The following is a 21,331-nucleotide window of genomic DNA, read 5'->3' as shown; positions in this document are numbered from 1 at the left end:
TTACCGGTTCGTGGACAGATTCTCGTCACTTCTGCGTTTCAGTGTCGCATCGTATGTCGAAACCAGTTTTCTATGCTTTGCTGTTGTCGGCGTCACTCATATTTAGCATTCATGTGAATATGGTATTAATGGACTTAATATTTGTGACTTTTTTACTTTTCATTTGACGATTGTTAAATTAGATTTTTATTAAATTGATATTCAATTATTTTTTGTGAAATTACTCCACTAGTTTGTTATAATTATTAATACAAAGATTGAACACTTACAAAAAATTCATTAATATTATCGTTGAAAACAAAGATCCGACAACAAGTACATACAAAAATTCGTGGGGTCCACTCGTTCGTTCCGTGGCTTAGTTGGCATGGCGTCTGGCAGGGTTTGCTAGGAGACGTCGGTAGGAATCCGGCCGGATTGAACGAATTTTTTACTAAGTGTTCGATCTTCGTATTAATGAAATTATAACAAAATGTTAAGTGATTTCTAATTTCTTGTGAAATATAATTTACAAAGTTCTTGATCTCTACGAAAATCTTTACCTTAGTGTCTGAAAGTTTTATAACAACACCATTGTTCATGATTTAATTAAATTAAATTAAAGATTTAGCATGGAAAGGTGCACAAATGTAACTTCAAAAGGGAACGACTAGTGTAAAGTATAAAGGGCAATAATCGTACGCGCTCAACAACTTGCCTTCTTGTAGCGACCGCCGACCGGCGCTACCGGTTACCGTAGACAATGGACGAGCACAGAACGATGACGGCCGCGGTCACAAGCTCATACACATCTATCACACTGAGTCCACTGTTGAGCACATGCGTACCAAATTAAAGAATTTTCTTGCTGCATTTGAATCTTTTCTAGGAAATAAAACTATCGTTTTCCCGTTGGTTTTCGCGGATTCAACGATAAAGGGCTCGCTTTACAGGCCACGGCCAGTGAGTGAGAATCAGTTATTATTTAAATACCTTATTTTTAATTTTTTTTTTAACTTTTCAATTTACGCTGCATACGTTTTACATTTTTTTTTATAATATCAAGTGACCGGACGAACAATTCATGCGCCTGATGGTAAACTGCTAGTAAGTATGAATTTTAGTTAAACTTGTTAATAATGGAAATTAGAACTGCAGTCTTGTCTGCTTGAGATTTTCATGTGAAGAAATAGTGGATCTCAAACAGGTGGTACGGAAAAACCATCTTCCTTGTTGAAATTAGGATGTTTTTTAATTTCAACTGCCTCTCGCAGCGTCCTGGGTATATAACGACCTTCCTTTGCTATTTCTTCTATTGGGGCTGTTAATAATGTTACAAAAATTTTAAAATATTTTGCGGTTCTTTTAGCTTCTTACAGTCAACTGCATTTCATTTCTACACAACAACATTTCTCCTGCTTTTTCTTAGAGTTCCTCTTCAATCCTGAAGGTTGGCCGGCAACTTCCTGTGTCTGTCTCTATCAGCAGCCAACCAGAACAGCCGTTCGACAGAGGCATTGCCGGTCCAGTCCCAGATGTTCCGCAGCCACGATTTCTTTCTTCACTCAGGGCGTCTTTTTCCCTACACTTTGCCCATCTTTATCAGTTGTAGCAGCATGTATCTATCGCTCCTCATCACGTGACCAAGATATTCTATTTTGCGCCTTTTGGAGTTGAATTTAATTAAGTATAAAGCCCACCGTGCTATTGTATTGCACTGTATTTATGCGTTTTCAGAATATGAATCACCGAATTATTACAAATGACCATCCTCAGACTGGCAAGCCACAGTGGTAAATTTTAGTGTAGGTTGTAATTTAGTTTTTTTATTTTTACTTTGCTACAACAGAATTGAAGGTGCCAGTAATGACTTGTAACTTTTTTTACTTCCTGTTTTTATCGTCGTCAGAACAAAATGGTGATTAAAACCCGTTTCAAATGCATTTGGGATGGGCATGCTGTTTTATTATGATGCTCTTAAATGTGATTTATTTGGACGCTGCTGTGGCATGGTATATCGTAGAATCACGTGCAACAAAAACCCGATAATGAATTTCATGCCATAATCTCGCGAATGACACCATTATGTCCGCAAAATTTCGGATAAGATATTTATTAGAGATCGTTGGCACATTATATTAATAATAATAACACCAACACGTTGCTAAAATGTGTGTTATCTTGAAAATTGGATTTGCTTATCACGTTTACTAGGATCCTTTTACCCTGACCTGATTAACTCCCGTGACTTCTGTCGACTGATTACTCGCATTTTTGGATTTCTTTTCTTCACTTCTTTTCCTCCTTTATCCTCGGAAAAGCGCTAAACGCTTAATGTAGTTGAATGGCGATGATATCGACAATAGTGTCTATAGCTTGATGAGCTGTTAACTAGAATTTAAAATGTACTAAATATAATTACATGCTTCAGACCCAATCAAGTAACCTGAGCGTTTATGGGAGGAATAACATTATCCGGGTCTAAATTATTTAAATTTGATACACACGGGGCCTTGGGAAGTTACGGCAATTTGCCTTAAATACTGTGTTTTTCCAGTTGTAACTTAAAAATACCAAACGCCAGGATTCCTTTAGCCACTGAGCCATCAAGTATGTCAATTATAGAATTGGTCGTCTCACGAACGCCTTTCTAGGGAGCGCTTTTCTGCTATGACTCGCCATCCACGTAAGGAACTAGTAACCGTTGGTGCCACACGTCTTGCTCCGTTTTTGCCATCACGATATTTCTTCTCAATAAGCCAATGCTTTTATACGGCGTGATATAAAAACCTGCTTCTACCGATTTCCTACTACTTCGAAGTTAGTCAAAGGCTTTGTTCGAATTGTTTTTTGGGGTCACTATTCGGCCACATGTATGTCGTAGGCAGCGCCATTGACTAGACACATGCGTGGAGTAAAGTACTTACCTACTTTAGTTTATAACAATGTATCTATATTTATATCACCCCGTACATCTGTTTTTGTTATTTATTACTAGTTAGCGCCTTTTATATAGATATGGTGGCAAGTTTTTCTTAACACTGTATTAAATCCCATGTCATTACCGAGTTTAGATGCAGTCGATCTTATCAAGTGATTGATGGTTACTTTCCGGATCTATAGTAAAATATAAAAATATCGGTTATCATACATATAGGGTTGCTACGGAGCATGTTGTTTACGCTGGTGGATTTTTTGTCGACCCTTCTGTTACAGTAATATTGTTGTGTCACAACCAGTTGTCGGATAATCCGATGCTTATTTACCTACAATTCGGTTGCTCGCTAACATTATATACCTTTTTCTATCGATATAATTTCGTGACATTGAGTTTGACAAAATTATTAAGTACAAAACTGAGTGAAAATAAACTTTTATCATTTTATTTGTATTTTTATGTAACATTTAAGTTAACTTTTATTATTTAGAAAACGTACTTATGCCTCTATATATTCATGAATTAAATACAGTAATTAATGGATGTCTTGTCCGGAGTATCATCTCACTGTTTTAACCGACTTCAAAAAGGAGGAGGTTCTCAATTCGTCTCTATGTTCTTTTTTTTGTATGTATGTTACGCAATAACTCCGGTATTTGTGAACCGATTTTCATGATTCTTTTTTTGTTGGAAAGGGGGTACTTCCATAGTGGTCCCATTTCATTTTGAAGAAAAGCATCCACCTCGAAGGGTGGCTGTTCACGCATAACGATTCATTTTTATAAATAGCGCCTAACTTTAATTTAGGAGCAATTACTTTAATGGTTGATTTTGCTATTTCTCCAATTCAAGACGTTTTTCTCTCAATATACTTTGAGTAGTGAGAAACGATTTTTATTATGTCCAGTGCCAAGTCCTGTATAGTGGAGAACTAGGGGATATTTCAATAAAACTTAGCAAATAGACGTAATTCCACTTACTTTTGAGGTCGGTTTTTTTTGTACTCTGTAATGAGGTTATTAACTCCCGTTTTAATATAACACACAAAAACACCAGGAATGTATTCTTAATTAAATAAATACTTTTGGACATAATAATATTCATAAAGCATTTCTTTTACGAGTTACTGTTGCTATGCATTGAAAATATAGAACAAGTAAACTTCTAATAGTAGTAGAGCTCCTTGTAAAAGAGTTACCTTGTAAAAGGAAGTACTGCCACCATACCTATTTCTGAAACCAAACCGCCAAACAAAATCTGAGCATTATTGCGTTCTGGTTGCGAAGGGTAAATTTGCTGGTGAAATTACAGGCCCATGGGGCTTATCACCTTATGTCTCAGGGTGACAGGCGCAGTGCCTCTGCCCCTCAGATCTCTGCGATTTAAATCTCAGAGTGCCACTGCAAATGCTATGGACAGGCGTGTCACTTACCACCACTTGGTATCATTGTAAAATAAGACAAAATCCCTTTTAAGTATCGGCGTTTGTAATTCAGCAACACTCTTGGCCGTTTTTTTGTAAGACTTTTATGGCAGTTATCGTAAGATTCCTATATGACGTTCTTCTGGGCATAAATATAAAATCAAACTGTATTACTTCACTGTGAAAGCTAATGCACGAACGCCGCGTTGTTATGTAGTCAAGTGACAGGACGAACTAGTCGTATGCCTGGTGGTAAGTGAGCTTTGAATTGGAAACATTTGAGGGGCACTGCCACCGACATAAGTTTACAAGTTCCATGTGTCTGTAATTTCACCAGCACCCTTACCCTTAAGAACCGGAACGCGGTAATGGTCACATTACTGCTTGGCGGCAGAAATAGGTGAAGTGGCAGTACTTCCCTGGACGAACTCTTTCACAAGGAGCTCTACTGCTACTAGAATATTATATTATATATAAATATAATAATATATAGATAAATATATAGCTATTATATCCTTTTGGCTGGCCTCAGGGACTATAATTATACCTCCACTATCAGTGTTTGAACAGTCTAGGAAACACGTCATTTTTAGCCTAGTCTATATAGTCTGGGTCATCGACAAGATAATCTCTGCACACATCATCTGTTACCACGAGGTTTTGAGATACAAGATTAAGAGCGTAATAATAAAATGGTAATCTTGGTATTGTAAACTGTTATATTTTTTATCTATGCTCAGGTACGGTAAGAGGATTATTTCGAGTCAAACGTTTTGAGCTCTAGGAAGAACAGATAAAGTCTTAAAATTTTGAAGTAGGTACACTAAAAGTGCATTTGTTTATCAGCTTTACATGTTTCTATAATCATTACGCTAAATTCAATATTTACGACCTATTTTCTGAAAACGTGCAAATTGTGCTAACGTTTCTCTTCCCCAAAAGATGAGTTAAAAGAAACAGGCATCGTATTTCTTAAAAAGGTAATGTAACCTCGCGTTCTCAAGATTTCACAAGTATCAAGGTTGTTTTTCCCGCCTTTTGGATTTGGAGCATCGTAGCAACTAGCGACATCTCTTTAAAATCGTATAAACTAATTTGTGTGTCTGTTTTATCGACTAAACTCCTTAGATTATAAGCATTATGAGTTAAGGGTTCAAGTCTATCTTCCCCCAGTGTTCCTGTTACTCCATATGACCCTATACGTTTTATTATGATTGTACAAAGTACTACATGTTCAATAGCCTAAATTGAAATTTTTGGAAGATGCCAGCAGTGTATTTTAATTTTTTCGTCGAAGACATCCTGAAGGAAGCAACAAAGCGCTTCGTGCGAATGGGTGGTACAGGGTCAAGAGCACGTCAACCTTTATACTTAGGACTTAAATCCAACTCTATGCCGCTTATGATAAGAACGGTCCAAAATACCAAGTGTCAAGCTTGATGTGCTCTTGACTGTACGTCAATTACATATATATGGAGCTTCTAAACCTTCTGAATTTTCTGGAAATATCCAGAGTATAATTTTTAGACTTAAAAAAAATGTCTCAGAACAGTGTATTCAAATAGACTTACAATACTATACATTGTAACAGATATTAATTATATATATAGATATTAATATTGCGCAAATACGATACGAAAACCAGATGTCTACATTACTATTTACAGATGTCTTTACTTTTCTTTAAATTAAAAATCATCAGATCAAACGCAATCCCTTATATGCCATATTATTATATAGCTTAGGCGCTGCGCAGATGGAGCAAATTTGATCATCGAGTTTTGGCAACTGGCAAACCGTAACTAGGTGTTTATGACGTTTTTCATATAATTATAAGAAACTGCTCAGACGTAGCAACTTCAGTTGAGAGTTTTGGCATTCGGAAGACTGTAGTCAGTTTTCGATTGCCGAAATCCGTGATTAAATAAATTCTTAATTGCCACAACTAGAAACTTGCAAATTTGTACCGGTTGTCTCCAGTTGCCAGTTTCCGCAACCTGCAACCGCAACTCGTGAAGCAACTTCACTCCCTGTCCGGGCGACAACCGGCAACTAGGCTTTTTAGTTGCTACAACCGGCAACCGTTAACCGGAAACTTATAAAAAGTTACCAGTTGCGTCAATTAAAGTTGCTTTATCTGCGCAGCACCGTAATGCAACTTGGAATCCACTATGACACTAGTGTAGCTTATTTGATATTGCCTACTTAAATTATTGAAATCTTCGAATTAATGCTGAATCTCGTTAAGTAGTTTATTTTTATTTATTTTGTTATTAAAAAAATATGGGCGCATTTGACTTTCATCTCACATTTACATTAACTGGCCGCGCTTATGATAGTCACACCGTTAAATTCGACTATTCACATCATTTTTAACTAACCAGAAAACTTCTTCGTTTCTTAGAAATCGAAATTCCTTTATAATGTCCACTATAATAAAAATATCAGTGGTAATACACGTCGCATGAAACGAAAACAGTCAAAATTGTACCTGGAATTGGCCTACTGACTTGTCTTTTAAATAAATGGTTATTTTATATTTCATCTATATAAACAGTGACAACATGTCACGTACAATGTGGTTATCGGAATTTCAGCAATATTCAATGAAATTACAGAACCAACAACAATAGAACCAATAACAACAGAAGCAGCAACAACAGAATCAACACTAGCAATAGCAACAACAATAGCAGTAGCAGCAACTGTGAATGATTCTGTCAATTATGATGATGATGACGATAATTATGAAGAACATACTGTTGTAAATGATTATTGCATCACCTATGATGACGAGTGTCAACAAGCTGTTGGGATAGTAGGAATACTTTCGCAGAAGCACAATATTTCGCATTCTAAAGGATCAGTGAAAAAATCTAAACTTTAACGAAGCTGAGGCGGTTCATTATCTTTGCCATTCGTTTTCGAACTCGCTTAGAAGTTTCTAAGCTCAAGATCTTACTATAGCATGCAGTGCCTTCGATGATAAATTTAATATTTTCACAAAAATTGTAAATGTTAATAACTTCGTTTTATTTTTTCTGTAAAACGTACAACTCCTTCTATTAGTTCGAATTATTTTTGAGTATTTCGTCGCAAATGAAAATGTCATCTGTTTTATTTATTTTTTGTCAAGATTAATAAATACATGCTTGGACTTACTTTTTTCATCAACCTTTTAGTTAAAATGGGTGCCACCAGTTCGTCACTGTAGTTTATGTTATCTTTGGCATAGATACAGATACCAATATGGAGGACAAGCTGAGAGGCCAAGATAGAGAGAGGGAGAAGTAGGAGTCTCGGCGCTTGAAGGTGATAACACCGGCTGCAAAGAAACCGCGCAGCCTGTTTTTTGCTGAATGCCATAAAGTACTGTTTACAGGCTTGACTGTGCTTTAAATGGAGACTTGGTATGGGAGACCAATGAGGAGATTTAGTAGTCGACTTAGAGTTGACGGCGCAGCGGTGGTAATCGTTAATCGCGCAGATCGCGGCGGGAAGTGAGCGTGCCTACAGCTCCGGTACCTAGCTGGAAAATAGGCAGGGTGCAGTACGTGCACCCGGGGCGGCTCACCTAAGGCTAGTGCCTTACTGACTGACCAGGGGTTCGGACCTGACTTAGATGGTCCGTGTGCGGAGTCGCTCGCGCAGGTCTTAGTGCCCTTCCCGCTTAACCAAGAGGGTGATAGGGAGGGGCACTATAAACATAATCTCAGTACAGAGTACTAAAAAAACCAACCTCAAAAGTACGTGGAATTACGTCTATTTGCTAAGTTTTATTGAAATATCCCCTAGTTTGCCACTATACAGGACTTGACGCTGGAGATAATAAAAATAGGTTCTCACTACGACACTACTCAAAGTATATTGAGAGAAAAACGCCTTGAATGGAAGAAATAGCAAAATCAACCATTAAAGTAATTGCTCCTAAATTAAAGTTAGGCGCTATTTATAAAAGTGAATCTTCATGCGTGAAGGTAGATGATTTTCTTCAAAATGAAATGGGACCACTATAGAAGTACCCCCTTTCCAACAAAAAAAGAATCATGAAAATCGGTTCACAAATAGCGGAGTTATCGCGTAACATACATACAAAAAAAAAGAACATACAGTTGAATTGAGAACCTCGTCCTTTGTTGAAGTCCGTGACTTATGTAGAAAGATATAGGACTGTGCACTAAATGGACTATTAAAGACAACGCCTTAGCGGTGAGGCAACAGTTCCGGTACCTATCTGGACTATAGAGAGGAAGGTGTACGTGCTCCAGGTGGCGCTCCCTCAAGGCACCAGCCTTTTGAGAACCGGATGAAGTCAGTATCAACGGGCTGATCTGGGATCAGTCAGGTTCTGAAATGGTAACATTTTAGTATGCAGATGGAAAAATTAATTTAAAAGTTGTTGATGAGCTAATATCAGGAACAAAAAATTGATTATTATGTCACTACGAGTACAGGTTTAGTTTGCTGTTGAACAGGAATGAATTTTCCGACGAAAATAGGGGAGATAATTATGGCCTGCCGTGGTCTTGAGCGTATATTTCGGTCTTTTCTACCCTTCTTCGGTCCAAATTATTACACATTTATTAATAAATTAAATTTTCCCACGCTACTTTTGGCTTTTTAAAAATGTTATAAGGCAGTAATCGTCCTAGTTTTGTTGGAACTTTCACATGTCTTCGGAGCCCACTACACTAACCTCCCATATCACGTGATCATAGGTACAGATAATTTATTTTACATGGTCAACTTTAATATTTTATTCAATAATTTCAATAAGTTTACTGCTCTTCAATAAAATGTACAATAAAGTAACAAATGTTTGTGAACTTGAAGTGATATAACAGGTGGAATTGGTTTTTGCGCCCCCTCATTCGCCAATGCTCGATGTCGCCCACTATGCCAACTGTTGGATGGTCGTGGTATCCACTAACCACTAAGATACAGCCAACACAAGATGATATAAAACATCTTCAGAGACCGTAATTTTGTAATAATAAAATAATATAACAATGTATCATTTAAAAAACTTTATATTTGAATGCTATGATGTCATACCATGGGCTTCGTGAGGCGTAACACTAATGAGTTTCAAAGTCCCAGAACCAAAATTATACTAGATATATAATTCGCTTGTTCGAAGTCACTTAGAAAGTGCATGTGTCGCTTGGAGCCCCTCGTACGCCATTCATTCTCAACGTATCGAGAGCATCCAGCGGGCCTTCACAAGACATCTTGCTTTTACAATGCCGGGTTTTTCTCATCGTCAGCCATACGGAGATCGCTTGAGGTTTTACAACATGTGTTCGTTACGGTATCGTCGAACTACTCTGGGGATGATGTTCCTTTCCAAGGTTATTAGTGGATGCATAAAATGTAGTGTGCTGGTGGAATCTCTCCAAATCTCCTATCCTAGGCAAAAGGTACGAAAGATTTTTTGTATTCCCCCGTGTAGAACTAACCTAGGTCGGCATTCGCCAATTAACAAAATATTATTAGAATACAACTTCCTCACCGTGTCTGTCGATGTCGACATTTTCCATGACTCACAACCGCAACTCAAACGTAAGTTGCTATGCTACTTCACGAAGGGTCTTATTGACGCTGGGTCTTGCAGTACTGTGCGTAAACTGGCAAATTTGAGTTAATTTGAGTTGATTGTGTTTTTAATTTTTTCATTCTTTAATTTTATCATCAATTTGTTTTATTTATTTTTATAATTTTCGATGTTAGTAGCCTGCGTTAGTGTTAAGTAAATACTGTTATTGCTTATAGCCAATGTTGTGCATATCTGTAGTGGGTAATAACATCGGACCATGACTTAGAATATAATTAATCTGTAAAATGTAATAATGTATTACCTGTTGATGTGCCTAAATAAATAAAAATAAATAAAAATAAAAATAAAATACCAGGTCCATCCAACTGTTGGCGTAGTTGAAGACATTGCGGATTAGCGGACGAAGCGACGCAAAAACAAAATCATCTTTTTATATCACTCCACTAATTTTATATATATTAGTGAATAATAACAAAAATGGCTACAAAAACCGTATAATTTTAAACACGCCCCTTATTTTTAATCAATAATTAAAACAGAATTGCAACACATCAAATCAAAGGTATTTTCGATTAACTTCGATTCGATGGAGTTTCATTTCCAATTTTAGCTAGGGGTGTTACTTCTTATGTTCTTAAATATAAAATTAACCCAACTAACGAAATTTATTAGTGGGCTCCCGGGAAGGTACTACATGGCAAAGCCGACGACGTTTACCTTCTGACTACCAAAATCAACGTTGCACAATAATACACGAGGTCAAGTAATACAAAAAAGTTTCTAGTAAATCAATAAAAGAAATAATCATTAATGATGGATTGCAATCCAATTTTAAGTTTACTGCGACTACCAAAATCAACTTTTTATGAAAGAAATACATTAAAATGATGCCACCCCAATGATCGTCAGAAGTTATAACATTGAATACCTTAACGATATTTGTCTGTCGATGAAAATGAAAATTGTTGACACCGCAGACGCAAACAAAAAACCAATTTACAAAAAATTAATTATGTGACGTTAAAAATTTGAAGTGATGTGTAGTAGTTAATTTTCTTTGTAACCAATAATATAAACAAAACGCAGTTCTTGAAACTCATTAGTTTCCAAGTTGTTACCTTAGCGATATATATTTCTTAAAATTTCAAAAAATTCATAAAAATTTTGAGAATTTGAAAAAATATCTCTGTTTTTGACGGAATACCATTTGGTACACAACGAAACTAAATATTGGTGATGTTGTACGTTTGTAACTATGTACGCGTCCACGTTATATGCATTGTAATGTGCTTTAAATTCGACGATATTGGCGTTTAGAATGTCAGTATATATTATTGTGCTGTTATACGTTTGTATATCTGTTTTATTGTCGAAATGTACTGAAGCACGACCACTGAGCAGAGTACACAAGACAAAAACAAAATCTGTTGTGATTAATATAACCGAAAGGGACGTAAGCGCATATGACGAGAACTGCGAAAACGAAGTCAATATCAAAAAGCCACCTAGCATCAACAATATGGAGGGATTTATTAGTTGTGATTATTTTTCAGAAAGTGAATCTTGTGAGCCACTGACACGGTTACTCAAAAAAGAATAAATTTTTGATACAAACATGTGATATATGAACCATTTATCCCGAATTACTACAGCACTGCTACTTAAATATTCATACAGAATTTTATACTTGAAGATAACGTTCCTGGTTCTGATAGTTTCCTTCCTTCCCTCACATGCGGCAGCCAGTTGTGTCACCAGTAAAGTGTAAACTTTATTAAGAAAAAAAGGACAATATCACAAATATATTTTTTCAAACACGCTCGGAACTGTTCGCCTTCTTTTGAACAAAGAACACTACAAAATTAAAAAATAATTATTTCCTGGCCTATTAGCATACAATATTTTATGTATTCGCTATCCCGTTATCATTATCAGCCCATAGCAGTCCACTGCTAGACACAGGCCTCTCGCAATTTGCGCCATTTCGCCCGGTCCTCAACTTGTCGCATCCAATTACTGCCAGCAGCCTTTCGTATATCGCACACTCCATCTGACCAGAGGGCGTCCTACACTACGTTTGCCGAGTCGTGTTCTCTACTGAAGAACTCGCTTGTCCCATCGATTATCGGTTCTTCGACAAATATTCCATCCCACTGCCATTCCAGCTTGCTTACTCTAGCTATGTCGACGATCTTGGTTTCTGTGGTGTTTCCGGCTTATTAGTAACTTATTTTGTAAAACATCATCATTCAGCCATACGACGCCCACTGCTGGGCATAGGCCTCCCCCAACGATCTCCACGACGATCGGTCCTGCGCTGCCCGCATCCATCGGATTCCCGCGACCTCCACCAGATCGTCGGTCCACCTGGTGGGGGGCCTACCCACTGAGCGTCGTCCGGTGCGCGGTGGCCATTGAAGAACCTTTCCGCCCCAACGGCCATCGGTTCTCCTAGCTATGTGCCCCGCCCACTGCCACTTCAGCTGAGCAATTCTTCGAGCTATGTCGGTTACCTTAGTTCTCCTACGGATTTCCTCATTTCTGATTCTATCATGCAGGGAAATACCGAGCATCGCTCTCTCCATTGCCCGCTGAGTGACCTTGAGCCTTCTTATGAGGCCCATAGTGAGGGACCACGTCTCTGATCCATATGTGATCACTGGCAACACACACTGGTCAAAGACTTTCGTCTTGAGACATTGAGGTAATTTGGACGCAAAGATTTTTTGGAGTTTCCCGAACGCTGCCCATCCGAGCTGGATTCGACGAGAGATCTCTTTCTCAAAGTTGGACTTACCTAACTGGACTGTCTGCCCCAGGTATACGTAATGGTCAACAACTTCGAGTGTAATGCTCCCAATTTTAACACATATTTTGTATTATTTCCTTGCATTATTGAGTAAAACTATATAAGTCTCGATTGAATCATCGACTGCTTGACTTGTACTAATTACTCATCCAACTATTGCTTACTTTCTGGATCTTTACAATAATATAAAGGTCGCCGTATCGACTCAAAGATGATTTTGTGTTCATTTTTTTTATGACTGCTTTTCATGTCTTCATATACCTACTTCTTAACTTTAGTTCCAGTTAAATTTCTAGGTAGATAACATTAAGAACCTATGAATACGGCAAATTTTGACGCGTAGATAACATGATTCCTTTGGTTATTCAGTGGCGCCGTAAACGCACGTTCCTGAAATGCGCTTAGGCGATATAGATTACTCTTTCCTCAACCTTGCAATGTAATTTTGTTGTTATGGAATCGATTCAAACGCACGTAAAACGCGATGCAATCTAGCCTCGAACGCGCTTCTCGCGTATAACTTCGTACGCTCGAGTGCATCTATACAAGCACAACAATCTTCTTTTTAAGCGTCTACCGCCCCGTAAACGCGCGTACGTAAAACGCGTGTCATTGCGCTTAAAAAATACGCTGTGTGCATAGGTTCCAACAAATTTTAAAGTCAGTTACTGAAAATACATTTTCACATGTACTTATAGTAGTGATATACAAAATATATAAATAAGAGTACTAAAAAAGCATAAAATAATTTATTCCTGACAATATACAACACAGCATGTTAGTAAATAACTCACTTATAAATTATGTGTGTCTTACTTTGTTTTACAAAAAAATTAAAGATGTAAAAATAAAATAAAAGGGCTGTGTTCACGGAGCTCCTTGAAAGTGAAGTTTGGTGAACCTAACGAGCTGATCTCCGACGACTTATCCCCTACCATCTTGAGATCTCTACTCACAAGATGATTGGGGGAGAGGTTGTACTATAAATTAGGTAAGCGCAAGATGGTAGCGCAAGACTCTATGATGATGAGCCCTAATCTCTACATACTCGTATTTCATTCATGTTATGTCTATATACGGAAAAAACGTAGATGCCCACCCTGTTTAATTTCTATAAATATGAGGTAGATACTGTTCTTATTAACCATTATGTTCCCTACATTTTGAAATCACAAAATACTAGTTCAAATACTTAGCATTCCTCAATACACAGAACGGAATAAAGCGAGGCTAAAATGTAATTGGGCAAAGTCAATACACCCGGCAATTATTCCGATATGATCGTAATAAAGCCACCCACACTGCGCAGAGAGTCCTTTGTTCCCGCTCATAAAGTTAATTGCGAGAAAAAACACATAAACTTGGAGCAAACAGATTTAACAAGTGGCGCCTTCTCTCCGGACGACGGAGTACAGGAACGTACTTAATTACATTTTTAGTTTAAGCCTTCCGGAGTTCAATATGATAGATAACATTAGTAATAGCACTTAATTCTTAAAAACCGATATGTGAGTAATTTTCAGGTTAATTTTGTCTAATTAATTTGGGTGGCAATTTTTCTATTTAAATATTCTATCTAGAATATTATCATCATCAACCCACTATACGTCCCATTACTGGGCACGGGTCTCCTTTCAATCGAGGGTTTAGGCCATAGTCCGCTTGCCCAATGCGGGTTGGGGACTAGTCTAGAATATTATCATGAAGTATAATTTTATCGAATAGAGTATAGGATTCTGAAATATTATTTAATATTTATATTCCAATAACAAAAATTGTCACGGAAATTATATAGAGAAAACTAACTTGAAAATTACACTTTCAAACAACAATACAACAACAATACAACAACATACATGACAACATACATGACAACATTATAAACACACAGCACCAATTTTTTATATTTTTAAATTATACATGTATTACGTTGTTATCTCAAAATGGAGAAATACAAGTATCACACCGAAACATTTTTCTCATTTTAAACAAAATATTAGTGATATAAAATTAGGAGAATAATGTTAAATTAGGAGAATATTATTCCATCTGTGGCTGTAACTGACACCGGTCCTGGTACAAAACGAAAATAAAGCACAATTAGATGAAGCATGGCGCCTGACGGGCGGTTATCTCGGCACGTGGATACCCTTCGTTCCTAGAATGCATTCCTGTCATAAATACGAGAGCGTTGCTTTATGAGACTTGCAGTTGTTACATTGCTTAGGAAAGATCTATCTATGGGAGAAAGCCAAAAGACAAATGTACCTAATATTAGTGAATGTATTTATCTTGTCTAGAAAATGTACTGTGGATAAAACGTTGTAATTAAGTGGAACCTATGTGACCTGTATAAACCTGTAACATATGCGTTAATACTTAACGTAAGGTTATGTTGGTGGGAGTTTATATGCGACACATTACGACTAATTGGAATTTTATTTCGATATGCATAAACCCGATTTTTCGTACTCGTTACTGTATACAAGGCAGATACGGTGGTTACTATGCTTAATTCTGACTTTGAATCTATTGTTTATCCTCGCCAGTTAATATAGAACAAGTGATGGTTTATTGACACAACTGCTCAATTTCTTTTATACCTTTACAAAAGATCTCAATTCAATGTAAATTTAATTAATATTATATATTACACTTTATTGTTTATATTACTTACGTCAACGTAAAGTGGGCACAATTCATCCACTTTTTATTTCAATAAACTTCTTCCGTATATTACAATAGTTTTCGAATGATACAATTTGATATGTATTGTACATTCACATATAGGAGAATGTTCGTACATATTAGAGGATGTTTCGACTCAAAAATACAAGGAACTTTTACGGGAACATCCGTCACATAGTGAGAGACAGTCCCATATCTTTCTACATAAGTTTTGTTTATAGTGCCCCTCCCTATCAACCTCTTAGTTATGCGGGAAGGGCACTATGACCTGTGCGAGCGACCCCGGATCAGCACGATCGCTCGGACTAAATCCGGTTCTCTGTAAGGCTAGTGCCTTAGGTGAGCCGCCCCGGGTGCACGTACAGCACCTTCCCTATTTTCCAGATAGGTACCGCTGTAGTCACGTTCACTTCCCGTCACGCTCCGCACGACTTACGGTTGCCACCGCTGAGCCGCCGACTCTAAGTCGACTACCAAATCTCCTCATTGGTGGCGGAGCTGTAAGACACGCTCACATCCCGACGCCGAAAGAACGGCGTCTCTAGTTCCCAAATTGGGGAGGTAGGCTAGTGCCCGAGATGCCAAGAGATGTCCTACGACAACGTCCGGACATATCTACTACGACTACGACGGCCGCTGTCTATATTTAATCTCAACCCATAATTTGCTATCTGAGCTTGAATAATCAATCCAAATCCTATTTTTCATATTTCAATAACCGATCGAGGGATCGTTATTCTTATCTTTTGTTTCAATCCATCTATGGCATTTTTAGATTGACATTTGTATGGTAGTGACAGTTGTGCGCTTTCAATATCCGATCCATAGGTTTGACAAATCGGATTTTGAACGTGTTCGATCTGTAGTAGCGATCCTCCAATTTTGACCGATTGTACTGTGTAATCATGTGAATATGGAAGTTATTTTTAAGTAACAGCGACTGTGATCTTGAACAATTTGCTCAGTTATCGGACTGGGATAGTAGCGACAGCGACCAAGAGCAGCTTGTGTCCTCAAGAAAGTTTAGGCGTATTTACTTCATGGGAAGTTTAACTGACGCTGAATTTACATTCAAATTTTAGGCTGAACAAAACTTCAGTTGAATTTGTTAAATGAAATAATGCCATTTATCAAAGTCAAATCAAAACGGTATTTTTATAATTTAGATTATTTATCACGTCACGAATACGAACAAACATCAACAAAACATAAATTGACACAGTATTTATGTGGTCTGTGATTGACACTAGCACTTCGCCGCCGCCGCGCGCCGTCCCTTTATTTTTTTCATCCTATATGGCCGTACCGCTCGTTTGACAATAGACGTTTCGTTCTGGACAATAGACGTTCCGTTCTGGACAATAGACGTTCCGTTCTGTTCCTCGAAACACGTCATTCTTGACGTACTTACGGTTTAAAACTAATCTTAATCTTAGAAACATAACCACCATTTTACTTACTAACTCATGTAATGAACTTTTACTCCGATTGCGTGGAACTAAACGTCAGAGAGGGCGTAAATTTACGACCGATCCTTTCTTTTTAGGGGCGCTAGAGCCGAGATAGATATATTGAAATACAGATCCGGCAGCGATCGATGGATCGAATAAAATCTGGATAGCAAACAATCTTAGATTCAGGACCAAATATAGAAAGCGGCCGTTAAAGGCCTACACACGTGTCCCGCGCGTCTCCTCGCCTCAGGCCGTCAATAAGACCGCTGCAAAGACGCGCTAGCTGCGCGCGGGACGAACGCCCCGGCCTCACACCACTGGGGCAGACGAACGTGTCCGTCCCTACATCTAACCACATACCCCAGCGAGTACATACCCAAGTCCGGGTCCGCCAGAGACGCCCGTGAAGGCGTATGACTGGCGGAGGGCTTGGCCCGGACGCCCGCCGTAAACTGGTCTTGCCGTCGAGCCCGTAGTCTCTCCGGAAAACCTTATCTCTCGGGTCGGTAGATCGGAACACACAGTGAGAGACAGTCAGGTGTTACTTGTTGGTTAATTAATATGAATTTTACGAGCTTGGATGAAGTTTTGGGAGGCATGTAACAGACCTTACATGCCTCCCTGTTCGCCTAGTGCAGAATGAAAAGCATTCGTTTTTTTCTCTACCAGTGTAACGAAATGTGTCTTAGGGATATTTTTTTAAACTAGACTACTTTGTGCCAGCATTAAGTTTTAATATGGTTTACAAAGGTCAATTTGTAATAAGTTTACAACTTGGCTTAACTTAATTTTTTTTCCATTATTTCCGTAAAGGAAAAGTTAAAGGTTTTAAAACCATACAGCCAAGACTTCACCCCATTATTTATTTGATAGGCATTAACTCGTCTTCGGTGGGTCATCATATCAGGTGGAATCAGGGTAGAGAGTTCCAATTCCGTCGTTGGGTGACACATGGATAACACCTACTTTTTTATAGCCGCATCAAGAAGGCCATCCCCATAAATATTTTTACAATGTGCATCATATTAATTACATTATATCCTTTAATTGCTAGTAATAAAGGAAGCGCATACAAAATTGACATTTACTTTATGTATTCCTGATTTCCCTAAACTACTAAACTTCCTTTAAGAAAAGGACAAAACAAATATGCCATATAGCGGGGAAATTTATTTTGTCAATTTCATTTATAAATGTGTAATAAAATACATGGAAAATACGTACCTACTTACCTAACCTACTTTCAGCTGGTTTATTTTAATTCAATTTTTAAGGTAAACATTTAAATTGTGGTTAGGTAGGTCACAAATATTTTCTATACTTGTGATTATAACCGTATTGAAGGTATATAAACGTTTTCGAATTCATTCCTGTGTCCAAAGCACATCGTGGTTCTACTGAAGCTGGACGTGTGATCATCTGCCGATCCCTGGCTCAATTATGTGTAAGTAAAAAGTAGTTTGTTCCCATTATAGTGTTGCTTAGGTACTTTTGTTTATCTGTATGCATTGATTAATAAATTCATTATTTAAGAAACTCAACAAACAAATATTACAAATCAGATTTAATAGCTTGGATCTATTTTTCTCTTTCAAAATTATGAAACTAAATAATGTACAGAATAAGATTTATTTAGATTTCTGTGTGGTAGAATCACTGAAATCTAAATATTGCCTATTTATTTAGATTTCTGTGTGTAGATTAGTATTATATCTTCTACTTTTTCCTGCCCATTTCCCGTTTTATATTGGGTCTTTGCCCGGTCATGAATATTCCTTGATGAAACATTCTGGGCGTTTAGGTTTTTCTCGACATTGATCCACCATGTAGCTGGGGTCTTACTCTTCCACGTGTAGGAATATTTAATCATACCTTTACAGAGTAACTGTACCTGTAACGTTGTAGAACGTTGAATTATATTATAAGTATAATGTTTCGAAAACATTTTATTAGAATGTAGTACTCGTATAGTACTAGCAGTACAGATCCGTGTGAAAGAGTGCGTCCAGAAAAGTACTGCCACCTTACCTATTTCTGCCGCCAAACAGTAAAGTGAGCAATATTGCTGTCCGGCTTTGACGGGTGAGGTTGCTGGTGAAATTACATGCACATGGGACATGTCAACTTATGTCTCAAGTCTGTCTAGTCTTTAATGACGGGCGCAGTAGCAGTGCCCCTCATATCTTTGCAATTTAAAGCTCTGATTGTCACTGCGCCTGTTATGGACAGGCGTGTAGCTTATCATCAGGCGTACGACTTGATCATCCTGTCACTTGATATGACAAAATAAATATAGTAAATCAAACTATCTTTCCGGATTTAAATCGCGTATTTTTGTTTTTTCAAACAAACCGACGTTTCGGTCACTTTACAGGTCCCATGGTCACGATTGACTGACAGTCAATTTAGTTTTAGTTTCATTTCCTATGTGTAACAATCGCGAAAGCCTAAAAGCTCGAAATTATAGTAAATCATTAACAAAAATATGATACTTCATTAAAATAAAACAAATTTTACGTCGATTGCGTCCGTCAAGTATGTCGGCTGTCTGTATGACAGACTGCCAGTTCCTATCTACGTAGATCCTATTCATATTTGACTTAAATGAAGAGTGTTTATTTATAAGTGTGGTGAAACTACAGGGACATGGGACTTGCGACCTTTATGTCTTAGGGTAATGGGCGCTGTAGCAGTGCCTGTTAGATTTTTACGAAATAATGCTCTGAATGGCAATATAGCAGTTATGGACAGGACTGTTGATTACCACCAGGCGCATTACATAAACGTCCGATATCATAATAATTAAAACTTTTTTTAAACAGAACCAGACCTCAAAAGTCCTTGGATTACATTTTTTTAACACCTGAAAAACGTGATGATGATAACGCCGACGTAAGAGTAATTAATTGTGTACCATTCAGATTAGATAATTATGAAATGTCTTTTACATTAACGTCTTTGTAGGAATAACGGTTAGTTTCAATTATTAAGTACGGCACTAACGTTTGCTCTTAAATAAGAATAATAAAATGTAATAAAATAACGCTACGCAGAGACTGTACTCTATACTATGTAACTGGAGTTACGTTACGAAATACTAGTTACACCTATAACACAAATAATTTACATTTTTATTATATAATAATAATATAAAGAATTCTAAACTTAACTTTTAAACTATTTGAGAAGTGAGAATCTAAAATAAATTACCGAAATAATATTATAAATAATAGTAATTTATTTTAACTCCAGCAAGTGTAGTGTGTACCATAAATAATATAATATAACGCTACAAGGTTTTGTTTGAGTATGTGTGAGAATAAGCACGGAAGAAATAAAGTGAATAATAATAATAATAATAACGCACACACTCAACATAGCCCCGCACTAGGGAAACCCTATCGCGGGTGCCTTGGACACATTACATAGACAACCACAAATTACACCCAAACTCATGAGAGAAATAAGTGTAGGCCATACAAATATTTCTCCCGGCCGGGGAATCGAACCTGGGACCTGCTGCGTGGCTGTCCGGCATGGTAACCGTTCGGCCACAGAGACAGTTAAGTTGAGTGTGTAAAGTAGGAGGAGCTGAAGAAACTTTTGCATAATAATATTCACTTGTCTACCATGCTTCAAAGAATACGAGTATTATACATACATACTTAGCTAGTGAGTATCGTAGGATTGCAGTAAAATTTGAAGAATTAAAAATTGGCGTAGTTACTGCAAGAACTTCACAATATTTATTCGTGTAAATGTCTTATTTTGAAATGAAAGGAATTACCCAGTGGGAGAAAATAAACGAAATAGAAATGTAAATGAAATAAATTCTGAAAGCGACGAAAATTTTTGACAACCTCGATGTGGTTAGTTGGTGTCTATATGCTCTAAAATTGGTGTAGTTGTGCCACAGCACATTATTATTATTTTCTCAAATTGTTTTAAAAAAGATTGCATATTAAATTTATTGGCAATTTTGATGGAAATGTATTGCGCGTCGTCAATTAATTTAATTTATAAAATTTCACTAATCTATGAACTTTCTATCTTTTCAGATCGCCTATAATGATCATACAGAAGTGTAAGCTACGGACTGTAAACTTACGACTAGTATCCAACTACAAGCACAAAGCGCTTAATTTAAGAGGGTTTTTAAATTTTGTTATTGTCATGAAAACACGGTAACAGTGTAAACAGAGAAAATAAAATTCATTAAATTAAAATGAGTGAAGAAAACAGACTGTTTGTGAATTCAGCCAAGATGAACGCGCGGTGTTCTATATTCAAACTCGTGCTATTCCACATGCTGGTTGCGTGGTGCGGGGCGATGAACGTGCCGAGAATTGATATAGTCGGGACTCTTGAAGGTGAAGTCCAGGATAGCATAAGGAACTTTGTACATAATGGTAAGAATTATTTTACTTTTAAAATTAATGATTCTCAGCATTGACTTACAAATAAATGGACGACGGGTCTAATA

General features: G+C 37.3%; 1 protein-coding gene across 1 annotated transcript in view; it reads left to right on the top strand.

Annotated features, from left to right (window-relative positions):
- Positions 1–21,331, top strand: part of LOC113234955 (A disintegrin and metalloproteinase with thrombospondin motifs 7) — a 184,967-nt gene that overhangs the window by 34,631 nt on the left and 129,005 nt on the right. The window contains exon 2 of the mRNA XM_026470481.1: positions 20,907–21,257. Coding sequence (XP_026326266.1) covers positions 21,074–21,257 — 184 coding nt within the window. The 5' untranslated portion in view covers positions 20,907–21,073. The remainder of the gene's footprint in view (positions 1–20,906; positions 21,258–21,331) is intronic.

The sequence above is a fragment of the Hyposmocoma kahamanoa genome, unplaced genomic scaffold, assembly GCF_003589595.1.
Source record: "Hyposmocoma kahamanoa isolate Upper Pololo Valley unplaced genomic scaffold, ASM358959v1 86, whole genome shotgun sequence".
Lineage (NCBI taxonomy): Eukaryota > Metazoa > Arthropoda > Insecta > Lepidoptera > Cosmopterigidae > Hyposmocoma > Hyposmocoma kahamanoa.
Note: the sequence above shows the minus strand (reverse complement) of the source record. Positions and strands in the feature narration are given on the sequence as shown.